Raw genomic sequence first — 18,414 nt, 5'->3', positions numbered from 1 at the left:
AAGAGCGTGCTTCCGGCATCTGGTGAGGATCATCCATGGCGGAAGGATGGAAGGCAGGAGAGCGGGACAGGAAAAAGGAGGTCAAACCCCTGTGATAAGAACATGAATCCATTCATGAGGGCAGAGCCCTTGTGATCTAATCACCTCAGTGGCAATTAAATCTCAGCATGAGCTTTGGAGGAGACATTCAAACCATAGCAGCTATTGAGGCTACCCAAGATGTGAAACAAAATTGCAGCTACTAAAGCAGTGCTGTCCAGCAGAAATACAGTAGGGGTGCAGATGTCATTTTAAGTTAATTTGAATAGTACATGAGATTTGTTGTATTTTATTTATCTATCTTTTTTAGAGACAGGTCTTACTCTGTCACCCAGGCTGGAGTGCAGTGGAACAATCATAGCTCACTGCAGCTTTGAACTGGGCTCAAGTAATCATCCTGACTCAGCCTACCCCCCTTCACCCCCCCACTATCCAGGAATACAGTCCATCTAATTTTTTTTTTTTATTTTTGTAGAGAAACAGTCTCTCTATGTTGCCCAGGCTGGTCTTGAACTCCTGGCCTCAAGTGATCCTCCTGCTTCAGTCTCCCAAGGTGCTGGGATTATGAGCATGAATCACTGCACCTGACTGAGATTAATTTTAATATTACAGTTTATTTAATTTGGTATATCTTAAATATCATTCTTTCAACATATCAATTTAAAAGTTTTAAGATATTTTACTCTTCCTTTTTTTTTGGTGTGAAACCCTTGAAAGCCAGTATGTATTTTATACTCATGGCAAGTCTCAGTTGGGACTAGCCACATTTCAAGTGCTCATTAGCCACATGTAGCAAGTGGCTATGTTATTGGAAAGTACAGTTCTAGAGCATGATATTCTCTAGACATTTTCCAGAGCTGCATCCTGACTTTTTGTTTTGTTTTGTTTTATTTTATTTTATTTTATTTTATTTTACTTATTTTATTTTACTTTATTTTACTTTTTTATTTTATTTTTTATTTATTTTATTTTATTTATTTTATTTTATTTATTTTATTTTATTTTATTTTATTTTATTTTATTTTATTTTAGAGATAGAGTCTCGCTCTGTCTCCCAGGCTGGAGTGCAGTGGCACGATCTCAGCTCACTGCAACCTCTGCCTCCTGGGTTCAAGCGATTCTCCTCCCTCAGCCTCCTGAGTAGCTGGGACTACAGGTGCATGCTGCCACAACCAGCTAATTTTTGTATTTTTAGTAGAGACAGGGTTTCACCATGTTGGCCAGAATGGTCTTGATCTCTTGCTGACTTTTATTTTTAAAAATTGCCCATGAACCACCTTTAGCTTAAGAAATAAAATATCATCAATGCAGCCCCTCCCATTTGTTTCTCCCTTATTCTATCCCCCTTCCTCTCTTCCAGAAGTAACCACTCTCCTAAATTTATTTATTCATTCCCACGCATTTCTTTGTGCGTATAACCATTCTGTTTGTTTCTAAGCTTTATTGAAAGAGCATCATATGGTGGATCTTCTTCTGCAAGTTGTTTTTCTGTCATGGAGATTTATCCAGGCATAGCTCCAGTTTATTAATTTTCATAACTGTTTAATATTCCATCCTATGAATACCTCCCAGTCTTTGCATCAAGTCTTCTTCTGATGGATGTTCAGGTTGATTCCAGGTTTTTGCTACTTCAGACAATGCTGCCTGTGAACATTCTTATGTGTGTCTCAGGGGCAGGTGGCTGCAATTTTTTGTAGCGTATATTCCTAGGACTGGAGTTGCTGAGTCATAGCGTATGAGCACCTCCAAGTTTATTAGATATTGCCAAGTTGCCCCCCACAGTAATTTGTTCTCCCACAAAGTACAGATAAGAGTTCCTGGAACTCCACATCTCACCCACGCTCGGGGCTGCAGCCTTAGCATTTTTGCCCCTTTGACGAGCGTCCTTTTACCTTGGCCCTCTCAGATGACTGCTAACAGAAAGGTGGAGCAGCTACGACAAGAATACACGGAAATGAAGGCTCTCTTGGACGCCTCAGAGACCACCTCGACAAGGAAGATAAAGGAAGAGGAGAAGAGGGTCAACAGCAAGTTTGACACCATTTATCAGATTCTCCTCAAGAAGAAGAGTGAGATCCAGACCCTGAAGGAGGAGATTGAACAGAGCCTGACCAAGAGGGATGAGTTCGAGTTTTTGGAGGTGGGTCGCCACTAGGCATTGTTGAATGTTTTTTTTTTTTTTTTTTGCCTGATGTCATGCTGTTGATGATGGGGCCTCAAGGAGCTTGGGACTGGAAGAGGTCACTGGAAGCATCCCTGAGACACACGCTGTATTAGTTTTCTGAGCTGGGCAATAACTTACCACAAATGTAGGGGCTTCAAAAAACACATATTTATTCTCTCAGAGTTTCTCTGGCTCAGGAATCTGGACATGGCTTTATGGGTGGCCTGCCTAGGGTCTCACCAGGCTACAGTCTGTGAGGGATGGCCAGGCTGTTTCCTTTGGAGCTCAGGGTTGTCTTCTAAGCTCATGTGGTTGTTGGCAGAATTTAGTTCCTTATGGTTGTAGGACTGAGGCCCCCTGCAATTTCCTGCTGGTTGTCTCTCAGATTGATAGCTGACTTCTTCAAGGCCAGCATGAGAATTTCTCCTCTAGAAAGATGCAATCCCTCTTTTAAGGGCTCTTACCTGGTTAAGTCAGGCCCACCCCAGATAGTTGCCCTTTTGATGAACTCAAAATCAATTGATTTGAGATGCTAATTACACCTGCAATATTCCACCCCCTTTGCCATATAACATAACCTAATCACAAGAGTGATATTCTATTTCATTCACCATCCTGCCCATACTCAAGGGGAGGGCACTGTATAGGGTATGTACATCAGTCGGGGTCGAGGGCTTGAGGGCCATCTTAGAATGTTGCCTACCACACACACTCCACCTCTTCCTCCCATCCTTCCTCCAGCAGCTCCTGGAAGTGTGTGTTAGTAGTCCCTTTTGTATTGCTATAAAGGAGTACCTAAGACTGAGTTATTTATTTATTTCATTTATTTATTTTGAGATGGAGTTTCGCTCTTGTCGCTCAGGCTGGAGTGCAGTGGTGTGATCTTGGCTCACTGAACCCTCTGCCCCCAGGTTCAAGCGATTCTCCTGCCTCAGCCTCCCGAGTAGCTGGGATTACAGGCACACACTACCATGCCCAGCTAATTTTGTATTTTTAGTAGAGACAGGGTTTCACCATGTTGGCCAGGCTGGTCTCGAACTCCTGACCTCAGGTGATCCACCCGCCTCAGCCTCCCAAAGTGCTGAGATTACAGGTGTGAGCCACTGCGCCCAACCAGACTGAGTAATTTATAAAGAAAAGAGGTTTATTTGGCTCACAGTTCTACAGGTTGTACAAGCATGGCAACAGCATCTGTTTGGCTTTTAGTGAGGCCTTTGGTGAGGAAGGAAGCTTTTACTCATGGCAGAAGGTGAAGCTGGAAGCAGGCATGTCACAGGGTTAGAGAGGGAGCAAGAGACAGAGGAGGAAGTGCCAGCCTCCGTTACACAACCAGTTGGTGCAAGAACCACCTGTTACCATGGGAGGGCACCAAGCCATGCATGGGGGATCCACCCCCATGACCCAAACACCTCCCACCCTGCCCCACCTCCAACATTGGGAATCACATTCCAACATGAGATTTGGAGGGGACAAACATCCAGACTGTATCAAAGTATCTTTCTAAAGCATGGGCCCCCGGCTGTTTCTGGCCTCATGTCCCTTAGCACGGCCTGCAGGGTCCTGGGTGACTGGGCCGTGCCTGTGCCAGCAGCCTCATCTCTTATCACCCATCCCTGGCTCATGCCCTATGCACTCACTGTTCCCCAGACACAGTGGGTGCGGGTGGGATGCCATGCCCGTCATTCTTGCCTGGTGAGTCGTATCCTTCCAGGGCCTTGGATCCCATTGCCCTGCTGTGTCAGTGTTCCCAAGCATGCCACACTGCTTCTACAGTAGCATTGGGTGATGTTGTTTCAGACGTGCATTTTTTCATGGCTGTTTTGACTGTAAGCCCATCTCTTATTACCCCCATTCATCCTTCTGCCAATCTGACCAGCACATAGCAGAGTGCTTGGCATATAGTGGTGTGCCCCATTGATTGAGTGACCTGCAGCTCTACCTGAAAGGCCCAGGTTCCTTGTTCAGATCAGGTGGGAACCTTCTCTCTGTGCACTGAGGCCTGACGCGTGCCTAGTCTGGATGGTGTTAACTTTCGTCCCAAGTGTTCATTCCTGTCTGTTGGAGCAGCTGCCCCGAGCTCTCGAAGGATCTGAGTGCACATCTAGGATTCTTGATACTGTACAACCCTATTTTTCTCAAAGTTTGGGACTTCCAGGAAGACCCTCCCTTCTGATAAGATATTCCCTAGCTGGAATCCACATCCCTTGAGATGTCCCTGTCTGTTACCAGAATGTGTGATTAGAGCTGTTCCCCTAGGATTGGGGTGGTCCTGAGTTTCCTGTGCTTTTCCACCCCCAGCTGGAAAAGTGGAAAGAACATTGTCCTGGGGGATCGGAAGACCTCCGTCCCAGCTGTGTCTGTACCCCTAGCTGGCGGAGTTCCTGCCATGTCTAGACCTCAGTTTCCCCATCTGTAAGATAAGTGACCTCTGGGGTCCCTTCCAGCTCCAGATTACTGTCTTCAAGTGTCATTTAAACTCCTGGTGACCTCTGGCCTGTAATTTGAGAAGGCCAATTGGACTTAGCACTCATGGGCATAGAGGAGAGCCTCCTGGGGTTGGTGAGGACTGAGTCCAGGTCCCCGTTTCACCAGAGCTGCCTGCACTAACCCCCTGGCATGTTCCAGAAAGCATCAAAACTGCGAGGAATCTCAACAAAGCCAGTCTACATCCCCGAGGTGGAACTGAACCACAAGCTGATAAAAGGCATCCACCAGAGCACCATAGACCTCAAAAATGAGCTGAAGCAGTGCATCGGGCAGCTCCAGGAGTCCACCCCCAGCTCAGGTGACCTTAGCAGCCCCCTATGCTGCCCCCTGTGGAGCCCTGCAACCCGATGGGTCCCCTCAATGTTTTGGGATGGGAGATTGGGGCGTGATCCTGAGCACTGGGGCCTGAGTTTCAGGGCTCCTGAAACATCTGCCCTCTGTCTGGAGGCCAGTGGGGAGTCTGCTTTATCCTGACATTTTAGGATCTTTCCTAAAGCATTTTTGGGGACTTGATGTTAATGCTCGGACTTTCTGGACAGATAGGCTCTTTTGGCCTGTGATCTTGAGGCCAACTTGGATGGGTTTTGAATGGGCTAGGGCTTCTTATTGTGTTTGGTGGGGGAATGGCTCGTTTGGGGCAGAAATCTAGAATTCCTCTTTGACACCCCCTTTTCATCACCCCATATCCAATCCATTGCCAAATTTCACTTCTTTCAATCTCCTGACTCAGTCTGCCGATCCTAGCACTGCTTTCCTGTTCTCCATTGCCATCAGCTGTCGTCCCATGACGGTGGCAGCTTCCTAAACCCTCTGCATCTACCACTGCAGCCAGAGAGGGATTTTCATGATACAGAGCTCGTGTCCTGGGACCTGTTCTGCTTTGCCCTCTCACTAGGCTTCCCATTACTGCTTGATGTAGACCAAACCCTTGAACCTGGTCTAGATGCCAGGTCAAGCCCTGTTGGTCTCTCTTCAGCCCCAAGGTGCCCCCCCACCCTCCTCTGGTGCATCTCTCTGCATTCAGTTCCTCAAATATGCACAACTTCCTGCTACAGGGCCTTTGGGTTTGCTCTTCCCCACTCTCCAGAAGGCTTGAACTCCACCGTCTTCACTAATTAACTCCTCTCACCCTTCAAAGATCACCAAAACTTTACATTTATAGCCAGCCTCCCCTGCCGCTGCTCCCACTCCTCAGACTGGGCCCAGGGTCCTTATCATCCTCTTGGGACTCTTGCATGGGTAGTGTCGCACTCTTCCTCAGGATCCCCGTAGATCTCCCTCATTAGGTTGTGATCTCTACGAGGTCAGGGGCTGTGGCTTATTTATTTATTTATTCAGGATCTTGCTCTGTTGCCCAGGCTGGAATGCAATGGCATGATTATGGTTCACTGTAACCTCAAAGTCCTGGGCCTAAGCGATCCTCCTGCCTCAGTCTCCGACTAGCTAGGACTGTAGATACACACCATCATGCCCGGCTAATTAAAAAAATTTTTTTTTTTTTTTTTTTTTTTGAGACAGAGTCTCACTCTGTCACCCAGGCTGGAGTGCAATGGCCCAATCTCGGCTCACTGCAACCTCTGCCACCCAGGTTCAAGCATTTCTCCTGCCTCAGCCTCCCGAGTAGCTGGGATTACAGGCATGTGCCACCACACCTGGCTAATTTTTGTATTTTTGATAGAGACATGGTTTCACTATTTTGGTCAGGCTGGTCTCGAACTCTCGACCTCAAGTAATTTGCCTGCCTCAGCCTCCCAGAGTGCCGGGATTACAGGCATGAGCCACCGGGCCCAGCTTAAAACATTTTTTTTGTAGAGCTAAGTTGTCCAGACTGATCTGGAACTCCTGGCTTCAAGTGATCCTCCTGCCTTGGCCTCCCAAATCATTGGGATTACAGGCTTGAGCCACTGTGCCTGGCCTGTCTGATTTCTATTTCCCTAGTGCCTCGCACAGAGCCTGGCCCATAGTAAATCTCTGTTGTGTAGTCCAGGATTGGGCTTGAATCTCAGCTTGGCCTGCCGAGTGTCCTTGCAGAAGGGCTTCTGAAATCGGTGGCGGGGCAGCCCCATTGTGGAAGTGCTGCGTGGGCGCAAAGCTATAGGTGGCTGGCATGTGGGAGGAGGGGAGAGAAAGAACAGTGACCCAGCCTCCGCTACATGACCTTGATCTCATTCAGGAGTCACATCAGCCATGAGCAAGGTGAAGTCATCCCCGTTGTGTGCTCGAAGAAACCAAAGCTCAGAGAAGTCTCAGAGGCCACAGAGCTGGGTGCTCGTGGAAAAAAGACTTGACCCTCGCTACATTTTAAGTCAGAGAAAAGAGGGAACACACCAAACTGGTTCTTAGATCACCTTGTTTGTAGCTCTTGTAAACGATGGGATGGGGAAGGTCGGAGGAAATGGCTGTCTGTGTAAACCCTCTGCCTGCCCACCGACCCATGGCAAAGCTGGCTGCTAGGGTCAGTGAGAGGAGCCGCACACACTGAGCCCTTCTTCTCTGACACAGGTGACCCTGCAGAGCATGACCCAGCGTCCACACACAAATCCACACGCCCTGTGAAGAAGGTCTCCAGTAAGTAGCCCCACCCTTGTCTCCATGGCAACAGCATGGCTGTAGCCTCCCCGGGCTCTGGCCAAGTCACTTCCGGCCCATCCTGAGTCACTGTGGGGCCTGGACCTCAGTGGGAAAGAAGTTGGCAGCAGTCCCCACCATGGGGGGCTGTAGGGCTGTGGCAGAAGCTCCCCTGTCCATCAGCATTGCATGTTTGGGCTGCCTGGAACAGCAAGATGCCTGAGGCTGGCTTGTTTTGAGAAATATTTGCTATACCCAAGTCCTTGGGCAGAGCCTTGGGTGAGGAGACTGATGGCGGTCCGGGAAGGGCGGAGGCTAAACCTCCTTGGCATCTCAACAGTGTTCAGCCTCTGGGTTGTAATGGGCTTCTGCTATTACCATGTTTCTCAACCTTTTTTTTTTGGTTTCTCACTGTTACCCTCCTCCTGCTTCATCCCCAGAACCATTTGAGAAATTTTTTTTTCCTAATTACAACCCATGAAATTTTAATACCACCCATCTACTGCATAACTGTTTATGTTCTGTGCTTTCACACATAAAAAGATTAATCTTTTTTACTCCCCTTCCCCCAAGGATCCATTTTTGCCCTCCTAGGGGTACTATCCCCCTCATTGGGCAGGCACCTGCCATTGACATGGGGGTTGAGGAGAAGAGTGGTCCTGTTCTGCAAATGTGGACAATAGCAATATCGAGGCCACAGGATGATTCTGAGTGATGAGGGGACACTGATTGTGAGAGCTCTTTATGAGCCATATACCACTGAGATGTCCATATACCGCTGACATGTTCATATGCCGCTGACATGTCCATATACCGCTGACATGTCCATATGCCGCTGACATGTCCATATGCCGCTGACATGTCCATATGCCGCTGACATGTCCATATACCGCTGACATGTCCATATGCCGCTGACATGTCCATATGCCGCTGACATGTCCATATGCCGCTGACATGTCCATATGCCGCTGAAATGTTAGCTGTCATTGCTTCCCTGAAAAGTCGGTGTGAACTCAGGAGGGCTGGCTGCACACTGCTGGTGTTGGGGGGATGGGAGAACCAGGGCTTGCTCTTCGTTGTTGTTGCTTGTGCTTAGTGTTCAGGTCACCTGTAGCAGGCAGAGTGTGGTATCGGTGCCCGAATAGAACAGAGTCAGGGCTGGGATGCCTGGTGCAGATGGAGGAGGGAGCCCTTAGCTGGGCTGGAAAACCTCGAAGGGTACTTTGTGTGAAAAGGGAAGTGAAAGAGCAAGTGGAAAAGTACTGTTGACCTGTGTCCTTCCCCAGTCACCTTCCTCTGAAAGCTCCTTTCTTGGTATGAATGAGGTGGGGATGCCAGCCAGCAGGCAGGTGTATTCCCCGGTGAGGTGAGGTCCTCCTGTCACAGCAGAATGACACCCTGGAGAATAAAGTTTGGGAATGAATCGAGGCTCCTCTAGGCTGAAATGGGGAAATAGGGGAGGGGGGATGGACTAGTCCCAGTGCAGAGAGATGTCTAAGGGTAGGTGATGAGGGAGGTGCCTGTGCCCTAGACTGATGTCACAGCCTGGGCCTCCCAAGATGCTGGTCCACAGGGAGTGGGTGGGAAAGTGGCAGAAGGGGAGGAAATGGGACAGAGTGAGCGACTGTGAGTGATGTGACTTCAAAGTAGGAGAAGCGGTAGCAAGGGGGCTTTATGGTGTGACGGAGGTCTGGGGGAGGTAGAGGGTAATAGGAGAGAGCGGGGCTTATCTGTAATGTCAGGTGTCCTGCAGGTGGGCAGGGATATGATTTCAAAAATGCCCCTTTTTGTTCCAGTGTTGTGGAAGGTGGCAAAGAAGGAAGCTGGGATCTTCTAGCCCACTTGAGTGGACTTTGGACTCACCTGGAGGGCTTGTACACCACAGATTGCTGGGTCTCACCCCCAGCCTTTATGATTCAGTGGCTCTGGCTTGGGGCCCAAGAATTTGCATTTACTATTTTTTACGAGACAGAGTCTCGCTCTTTTGCCTAGGCTGGAGTGCAATGGTGCGAACAGAACTCATTGCAGCCTTGAACTCCTGGGCTCAAGTGATCCTCCTGCCTTAGCCTCTTGAGTAGTTAGGACTATAGGTATGTGCCACCAAGCCAGGCTAATTAAAACAATTTTTGTATGTATGTGTGTAGAGGAGACAGGATATTGATATGTTGTCCAGGCTGATCTTGAACTCTTGGCCACAAGCAATTCTCCTGCCTCAGCCTCCCAAATCGCTGGGATTAGAGGAGTAAACAGTGCCTGACCAATAATTTGCATTTCTTAGGGGTTCTCCGGTGATGCCACTGCAGCTGGCTTGGGCACCAGACTTTGAGAACGACTATTTTAGCCAAACTCAGTTCCTGTAGGTAGACACTCCAGATATTTTTAAAAGACTTGGCAAGCATTTTTTTTTTTTTTTTTTTTTTTGAGACAGGGTCTCATTTTGTTGCCAAGGCTAGAGTGCAGTAGCGAGAACACAGCTCACTGCAGCCTCATCCTCCTGGGCTCAAGCAATTCTCCTGCCTCAGCTCCCAAGTAGCTGAGACTACAGGTGCGTGCCACTAGGCCTGGCTAGTATTTTTTTTTTTTTTTTTTTGATTTTGTAGAGATGGGGTTTCCCCATGTTGCCCATGCTACTTTCTAACGCTTGAACTCAAGTGATTCCTGCGCCTCGGCCTCCCAAAGTGCTGGGATTCCAGGCATGAGCCACCGTGCGCCCAGCCCTTGGCAAGCTTTTTTTTTTTTTTTTTCTGATTTTCTGTTTGGTTTTTATTTATGTTTTTTCCTGTATGGAAAGATATAATTTACCTGCAGTAAATCTCTTTTTTCCCTGCAGTACATCTTAAATGTGCAGTTAGATCTATTTTGACAAATGCATACATGTGTTACCATTGTCCAAATCAAGATAAAGAATTTCCCTTTCTCCAGAAAATGCCTTCGTGCTCCTTATTAGTCAGTCCCTGCCCCCACGACCGCTCGTGCTGGTTTCTATCACTGTAAATTCATTTTGCCTGCTGACTCCTGTTTTTCAAATTAAAACATCCTTTTATTTGTCTGGGTCAAATTCGTGCACATGAATGTTACTATTTTGAAAATGGCATTGTGTTGTGCCTTAAAAGATCTTAATTCTGAAAACTTTCTTTTGCAGAAGAGGAAAAGAAATCCAGGAAACCTCGTAAGTTATGCATTTCTGCAACTGTTCGTTTCTTGAGACTGCCCGAGCACAGAACTAAATGCTGGTAGTAAGAGTTGACCTCTCTCATCAGGGTTCTGTGATGGGTTCTATATGATTCCATTCTGTAATGGCAGCAGGCCTGAGGCTGGAGGGGAGGACAAGCATAAATGAGATGAAGAAGGTGACTTTAGCCTTGCCTGTTGTCCCCTGTGTTGCCCTGCTGTTCAGGCATGTGTTTGTAGAAGCAGCTTTTTTTTTTTTTTTTTTTTTTTTTTTTGAGACAGGGTCTCGCTCTGTCACCCAGGCTGGAGCACAGTGGCGTGACCTCGGCTCACTGCAAGCTCCGCCTCCCGGCTCTTAATCAGTGTGAAAGGGAGTAGAGGCCATCCGTTGCTCTGTATCATGTTTCCCTTTCCTTACCCCCAGCCCCTGTCCCTGCCTCACTCAGCAAGCTTCCCACATTTGGACCCCCGGAACAGTTAGTGGATTTGAAACAAGCTGGCTCGGAGGGTAAGTTATCGTGGGCAAGGGGCTTTGGGGTGTCCACTCTGAGTTTGTTCTGCAAATCGCTCTGTTTCCTCTCCCAGCTGCAGCCAAAGCCACCAGCTCGCATCCGAACTCAGCATCTCTCAAGGCCAAGGTGCTGGAGACCTTCCTGGCCAAGTCCAGACCCGAGCTCCTGGAATGTGAGTAGCTTCGGGGCTGGTGTGCAGTTCTGCTGGTTCTGTCTCTCCTGCGCCGCTCTGTGCAGCTCTCTGTGAGGCCAGCTGGCCGGCTATATCAGCCACTCCCCTTCACTTGTCCTCTACTTTGTTGCTGCCTTATTTTCTCCCAGTCATCAGTGCCTTTACTTTTCCTAACCAGCTCAGATTTCACAATCGGTCCTTTGTGTCTCCCTTTTGCCATCTAGTCTGGCCCAATTGAGCTCACCTTTCTTTGTGGGTCGGCACCTGCATGTCCCCTGCAGAGAAGGCAGGGCGATCGTGGTCACCGGCCTTCACCGGGCGTCCCGTTGCCGGCACGCCTGCCCTGCATCTCCTGTCTCCTCCCCACCACTCTCCAGAGCCACCATTCCCAAGACTTCCCACTGGCCATAGCTCCAGCCTTCTCCCTGTCCTGCCCACCTTCTGCTTGACGGAAAAGACAGACACTGTAAAAGGGGCTCCCCCTGCTCTGTTATTATCATCGCATCTGCATCTACCATGCTCCCTTCCTTGCCTCCTGGCCCCTTTCCCAAGACTATGCCTGGCCCTGGGCTCTGGAGTCTGCTCCCCACATGCTCTCTGGAATCTTCTGCTCTCTCTTAGGCCTTTCCATTCCCATCTGTTCACCCTCAGCGTCTCTACCTAGGCTTGCCTATCTGTAGCATGTTTACATCTCTCCAAATCACAAAAACAAACCCAGCAAAACTGTCTCAGCTGCAGCTCTGTTTCCTGCCTCCCTTTCACCTGAATGCTTGTTAAAAATACAAATTACTAGCTGGGTGTGGTGGCTCGTGCCTGTAATCCCAGCACTTTGGGAGCCCGAGGCGGGTGGATCACCTGAGGTCAGGAGTTCAAGACCAGCCTGGCCAACATGGCAAAACCCCATCTCTACTAAAAATACAAAAAATCAGCCGGGCGTGGTGGCACATGCCTATAATCCCAGCTACTTGGGAGGCTGAGGCACGAGAATCACTTGAACTTGGGAGGTGGAGGTTGTAGTGAGCTGAGATTGTGCCACTGCACTTCAGTCTGGGCAACAGAGCGAGACTCTGTCTTAAAAAACAAACAAACACAAACAAACAACCCCAAAAAACAAATTCCTGGGCCCTGTTCTAGTCCTACAAGATCAGACTCAGGCAAGCACGGAAAGCTGTATGTTTAGCTCATTTCCTCCACGATCCTTTTGAGGACAGTTGAGGAAAAGCAGCTCTGCAGGTTTTCTGCATTGGTGGCTCTCAACTGTGGCTGTGTGTTGGAATCCTGGGGAGCTTTTTAAAATCCCCGATGCCCAGGCTGTCCCCCAGACTGGTTCATTCAGAATCTTGGTGTTTGGCTGCCCAGGGTTGCAATGTGGGGCCGAGGTGGGAGCCTGAAGTCTAATCCTCATGCCACTGCCATTCTGACCTCTGTCCTGCTCTTGACCCAGGCAGCTCCGAGGTCTTCAGTGTCCTCCGTGTCACAAAATCCAAGGGACGCCTTTCAGCTTTTATTTAGCTTCATCTGTCAGTGGCATTCCTGCTCCTTCTGACACTCTCTCCCCTTGCCGCTTGAGCCGCTATACCCCCCTGGGTTTCCACCCACCCCTCCTTTGCAAGCTCGTCCAACCTGGAAGTGGGTGGAGTTCTGTTGTCAAGGCCAGGCCTAGGGCCCTCCCACTTTCCGTCGTCTTGTTTCCTCTGCACCCACGTGCAACACTCCAGGCAGCACCTGCCAGTGGTACCCACTTCCATGTGGTGGCCAGAGCCAATCACTGAAAAATACAGCCCTTCCTTTATCATAAGCAGCTGCAGCAGGCTTGGTGGGGATCTGTGGGTCCCTTGCTTTCTCAGGGCTGGCCTTCTTGTAACCCTCCACTGTCCCTGCCCCCCATGAGAGGCCCAGACCAGCCCTGGGCTGCAACTAACTTGCCCAAGCTGCTAGCGGCGGTGCTGAGCCACGTGTTTCAGGAGCTGCTGTGCACTCTGTGGCAGCCGCATAAACAGGGAAAGTAAAGTTCTATCAACTTAGGGCCTTTCCACCCCCAGCTTATTCATTTTGCCTGGGGGGAAACTCGGGCTCCAGTGAAAAGTGTCATGCCCCGAGCCACCAAGCAAGTGAGTAGGGACAAAAGAGACTAGAGTGAAAGCCCAAGTCTCTTGGTTCCCAAGTTCCCAAGCTAGGGTTTGTCCCTGTCTGCCTTGCTGCCCCGTAAGCTGTCTCCCATGGGTCCAGGATCGCTTTTGAGGGCGGAGGCAGAGGAGATTGAGTATGGGGACGACACTAAGGGGAGCTTAATCCTCAGATGTCCTGGAACTGCTTGTGAATGGCAGGAAGGGTGGGGAGGGCATGCTAGTGTCACACCAAGAATATAGTCAGGCCATGTCTGTGCTTACAGACCTCGCTCGGCTTCCTGCTGCGCACCAGTTAAAGTCTAGACTCCTGAGCCCTTCCGTTTCTAGCCCCAACATGTTTCCCTTCTCCTGCTGCATCTGTGTTCCCAGCCACCCAGCTTCCCCGATCCCGGCACATGCCAACCCTCTTGGCATTCCGTGGCTTCACCCTCACCGTTCCCTCTGTCTGGAACAGCTTTTCTCTCTCTGTTCTCCTCTGTCTAGTTCTCATCTTCTGTTACTTGGCTCCAATTCCAGCCTGCCAGTGAAATGTTCCCCAACTGTAGCATCAGTTGCCTTGTCTCTGTGTCCCTACAGTGTGTGCCTACCCTTTCGGCAGAGTGTGAGTCTCATGGTGTCGTTACTGATGGACTCGCCTTGCTCATTGGAGGGTGAACTCCATGAGGCCAGGCACCTTGTCTCTCTGGTTCATGGTTGTGCATCTTGTGCCAGAATCTGGTGTCAGTCAGGTGCCTGGTAAATGGTTTTGGATGGATGAATGGACAGACATATGGATGACTGATAGATGATAGATGGCTGGCTGGCTGGACAGAATGGATGGATGAATGGATGGATAGATGAGCTGATGAATAATGGATGGGTGGATAGATGGGTGGATGGATAAATGGACAGATGGATAGATGAGTGGATAGATTAATGAATGAATGAATGGATAAATGGAAAGGCAGAAGGATGGATGATAAGTGGATAGATAGATGAATGGAAGAATGGATAGATAGGTAGATAGATGGGTATATGGATACACGGGTAGATGGATAGATGGATGGATGGATACATGGATGGATTGATGGATACATGGATAGACAGATAGATGGATGAATAGACAGACAGACGGATAGATGAGTGGATGGATGGACCAGTGGGTAGATGGGTGCATGGATGTATAAAACTAGTGAATAAATAGTACCACTTTGGCAAAGGTCTAAAAGTGAGAGCACTTTGGGCCCCTTGTAATTAATTCCTTGGGGTGATGTTTTCTCAGATTACGTTAAAGTCATCCTGGACTACAACACCGCCCACAATAAAGTGGCTCTGTCAGAGTGCTATACAGTAGCTTCTGTGGCTGAGATGCCTCAGAACTACCGGCCGCATCCCCAGAGGTTCACATACTGCTCTCAGGTGCTGGGCCTGCACTGCTACAAGAAGGGGATCCACTACTGGGAGGTGGAGCTGCAGAAGAACAACTTCTGTGGGGTAGGCATCTGCTACGGCAGCATGAACCGGCAGGGCCCAGAGAGCAGGCTCGGCCGCAACAGCGCCTCCTGGTGCGTGGAGTGGTTCAACACCAAGATCTCTGTCTGGCACAATAACGTGGAGAAAACCCTGCCCTCCACCAAGGCCACGCGGGTAGGCGTGCTTCTCAACTGTGACCACGGCTTTGTCATCTTCTTCGCTGTTGCCGACAAGGTCCACCTGATGTATAAGTTCAGGGTGGAGTTTACTGAGGCTTTGTACCCGGCTTTCTGGGTATTTTCTGCTGGTGCCACACTCTCCATCTGCTCCCCCAAGTAGGCAGGCTGTAGACACTTGGGCTGACTGCCTGCAGAAGTCCCAAGACCCTAGTGAAAATACAGCAGGCAGAACTCTCCTTGGATAATTCCCCAAGAGGTCCCAAGGATTGGGAGCGTGGGAGCGGAGCTGGCGGGAGGGTGGGACTTGGGATTTAGCCAGGAAAGGGGTGAGAGTGATTGTGTTGTGGGCGAGGAGGCATTTCCACCCCCTGGTGCCTATCAGGGCAGGGTGACCTACTCCCCATTGTTCTGGAAATCTCCAGGCTGCTGGGCAGCTGGGTAGAGCTCTGGGGAGTGAAGTCATGAGTGCCTGATTCCTCTTAGAGAAAATCCATAGCTACTGTAGGTTCTGTCTTGTGCCACTTGGATCTGAAGGCTGCCCCTTTGCTCTCTGGGGTAGCCTTCAGGTCTTGGTGTTTTGATTACTCACTATAGATGTTTTTAAAATTCCAAAGTCACCGAATTTCAATATTACATAACCTCCATTACCCGCATGTTGGGGCTTGATCTCCTGGTTATTATCTGTGCTTGAGGAAACACCCACAGCAGTCTCTTCCCAGAACAGAGTTTCCTAAAGAGGCATGCCCTCTTCCTCCACTGGAAAATAGTGCATTCCCTTCCTACCCTGCACACTCATCGCCCCTCCATTGATGGTTTTCAAACAGGAAACTTTTCAGCTAAGGCTTCAAACCATGACTGGAATGAGCCTGTGTTGTATTTGTGATTCAAGGTCACGGTGACCCTGATGCAGTTTGGGTGGAAATCCTTCCTAAGTATCATAAGAAGCATCTTGGCAGAGATGCTTTGGTGGCAGCCATGAGCTTTGCTGGAGGCCTTGCTTCCCATAGCCTTGGCTGTGGGGCAAGGAACTCTGCCAGGCGAGGGGGACGCTGCCCTGGGTCAACAGAAGCCTGGTGGGTTTGCTCGTGTTAGAGTGTCCTGCCTTCTTACTGACAGCTCTCCTCGGTGATAGCCTCTCTCCCCTGGATCGTGACGTATGGAATGACAGTGCAGGTACCACTGAGGCTAGCACAGTCAAGCCACCAGCTAAGCTGGATCCCTGAAGCCTGCTATCATGCAGACAGGCTATGTGGCTGCCTCAGGGACCACACTAGGCCACTTGCTGGGGTATCAGCCTACCACCAAAAGGGTCTTTCAGCAAACCTCATGGGGAGCAGGAACATTCCTGTGCATCCCTGGCCACAGGCTGCACACCCAGCACTGGCCCTTGCGTGAATCAGAGCCTGGGGCTGGCCCTAGCCCCTTCTACTGCCTTCCTCATTTGAGCAAATTATATAAGCTCACGTTGGTCAGGGAGGGACAGAAAGAGCTAAAGAGGGTCACACAAGTGGCTATTTTCCCTGCAGTGTTTCTGTGCGGTGAAAATAACCCAGTTCACTAAGGGGCGGGAGTGAATGGATTGCTGGATTTTCCCCAAGCTCCTTATAGCCTGATGTCAGGATGTATGAGGAATTTAGCCTCTTACAGTGAAATGAGTCCAACTCTGGGCTTTGCTTAGAGGAGAGCTCCCGTCAGGCTTCTTATAATATGAAAAGAAGTCACCATTGGGGAAGCGAGACCCCAGACCTTTTCATATGGATATTTGAGAATGTAATGCATCTCAGGCCTCGTGCTGGAACTCTAGGGCACTCTAGGCAGGCTCAGAACACTTGATATTCCTGACAGGTACACACCTGACATGCAGGTACATACCTGATCGGTGTCATCTCCTAACAAGGATTTTCAATTCCTCAGGAGAGCAATAATCTTTGTAGGAAAGACGTCACTGCAATAGGTGATATGAAGTTTTCTTCCTTTACTACTTGGAAGAAAAGTTATTTGGTGATTCTTCTCTGCTTTTGAAGATTATCAAAAGCATCTTCATTGATTTCCTGAAACGAAAGCCTTGTCTGAAACCAATTAATACTTGGGAAACAGCTGGGCTTGGAGGTAGAATGCCAGAGATAAATCCATGGCTCCTGCTCTGGCTCTCTTCTGCAGAAATGAGGGCAACAGTGAGGCCACTTCCCTGACCAATGTGCAGCTCAGGATAGGGAAGCATGAGACCCTCTGTTTAAAGGAGAGTCAAGTAGGTAACCAAAGCCAAGCTCTGTGCAAGGTGCTTTGGAGTTGTAAATTGAGGAGTGCATCCTTGCTGTCTTGAACCATTCTGTTTGCAATGGTAAGACCTTACATAACCTAGCTTTGCAGGGCCACCATACAACCCTGGAGTCCTAGAGTTGGAGGAACCTTTGTATCCATCTGACTTCTCATTTTGCGGAATATGATGAGAAAGTAGAGGATCACTCTGTTCACCACTCTTGCTGTTCCATTAGGAGATGCCTGCTAGCATGTGTGAGGGGAACACTCTGATACACTGGGAAGTATCGGAAATTCCTAGAAACGCAATCATAAAATAACTATCCTAGACCCAGGTACTGGGGACTGTCTCAGTCAGTGTGGCATGATAAATAAAAGGTTAGGATCAAGTCTTTGTATTTTTCAAGATATGGTAGCTGATTATTCCTGTTTTAAGTACTCTGAAATCGATCTGCGATCAATAATACTAATATGTTATCTTTTACCATATTCTGCCTCTCCCTATTGATTTTAATTAGGAGTATTTGAACTGTTATTTCTTGAGCTTAATATTTTTTTAGAGTTAACTCTTTAAGGAGATAATCACAGCTGTAGACAAGGCCAGGGCTGGCTGACGTGCCTTAGAAGCTTTGAATGCAATAAAGCGGTGCGTGGCGTTCTCCCGCATTGTAGTGCAGGTAGAAAATGCTATTTGTTCGTCATACTGTTGTCAACAGATGAGCCACCCACTACAGACGGCTACTGCCCAGGGACCTGCCCAGGCCCCACCCAGGGGCTCCCAAGGGTTGAGATTTCTGCAGACCTATAGCCAGCACACTTAGTTCTGCCCTAGATAGAGTTCCTCTTCGGAAAGCTTTTGATAAGGAATTCTCAGACCGATAGATAGGATGTCTGTCTGGGCTTTGCTGCGGGACAGTCTAACTGTGGGGGCTAGGGGAAAGTGGGGGAGTATGGATCAAAGAGTAAGCCACACACAGATAATCAGTTACTAGGGATGGAGGTGTGAGGGTTCATTATATTATTCATTTTACTGTTGTATATGTTTGAAAATGTCTATAGTAAAAAGCTTTAAAAAAAAAGAAACAGAAATAGTTCAGGCCAGCAATGGGCCCTCCGTGTTCAGTGGATTTTATCCTTGTTTCATTTGGGGTAGGAGTTCCAGGAGGTGTGGATTGGAGGTTGTCTAAAGAATTGGACTGGCCTGGCCGGGCGTGGTGGCTCAAGCCTGTAATCCCAGCACTTTGGGAGGCCAAGGCGGGCAGATCACGAGGTCAGGAGATCG

General features: G+C 49.0%; 1 protein-coding gene across 1 annotated transcript in view; it reads left to right on the top strand.

Annotated features, from left to right (window-relative positions):
* TRIM25 (tripartite motif containing 25) overlaps nucleotides 1–18,211 on the top strand; it is a 28,960-nt gene extending 10,749 nt beyond the window's left edge. Inside the window, exons 3-9 of the mRNA XM_003272287.4 lie at nucleotides 1,946–2,179; nucleotides 4,829–4,988; nucleotides 7,193–7,258; nucleotides 10,401–10,427; nucleotides 10,854–10,937; nucleotides 11,015–11,113; nucleotides 14,504–18,211. Coding sequence (XP_003272335.1) covers nucleotides 1,946–2,179; nucleotides 4,829–4,988; nucleotides 7,193–7,258; nucleotides 10,401–10,427; nucleotides 10,854–10,937; nucleotides 11,015–11,113; nucleotides 14,504–15,033 — 1,200 coding nt within the window. The 3' untranslated portion in view covers nucleotides 15,034–18,211. The remainder of the gene's footprint in view (nucleotides 1–1,945; nucleotides 2,180–4,828; nucleotides 4,989–7,192; nucleotides 7,259–10,400; nucleotides 10,428–10,853; nucleotides 10,938–11,014; nucleotides 11,114–14,503) is intronic.
* Nucleotides 18,212–18,414: the final 203 nt, after the last annotated feature.

The sequence above is a fragment of the Nomascus leucogenys genome, chromosome 14 (assembly GCF_006542625.1).
Source record: "Nomascus leucogenys isolate Asia chromosome 14, Asia_NLE_v1, whole genome shotgun sequence".
In the NCBI taxonomy this organism is placed as follows: domain Eukaryota; kingdom Metazoa; phylum Chordata; class Mammalia; order Primates; family Hylobatidae; genus Nomascus; species Nomascus leucogenys.
The sequence above is the reverse complement of the archived record's forward strand: the minus strand, read 5'-3'. Positions and strand labels throughout refer to the sequence as shown.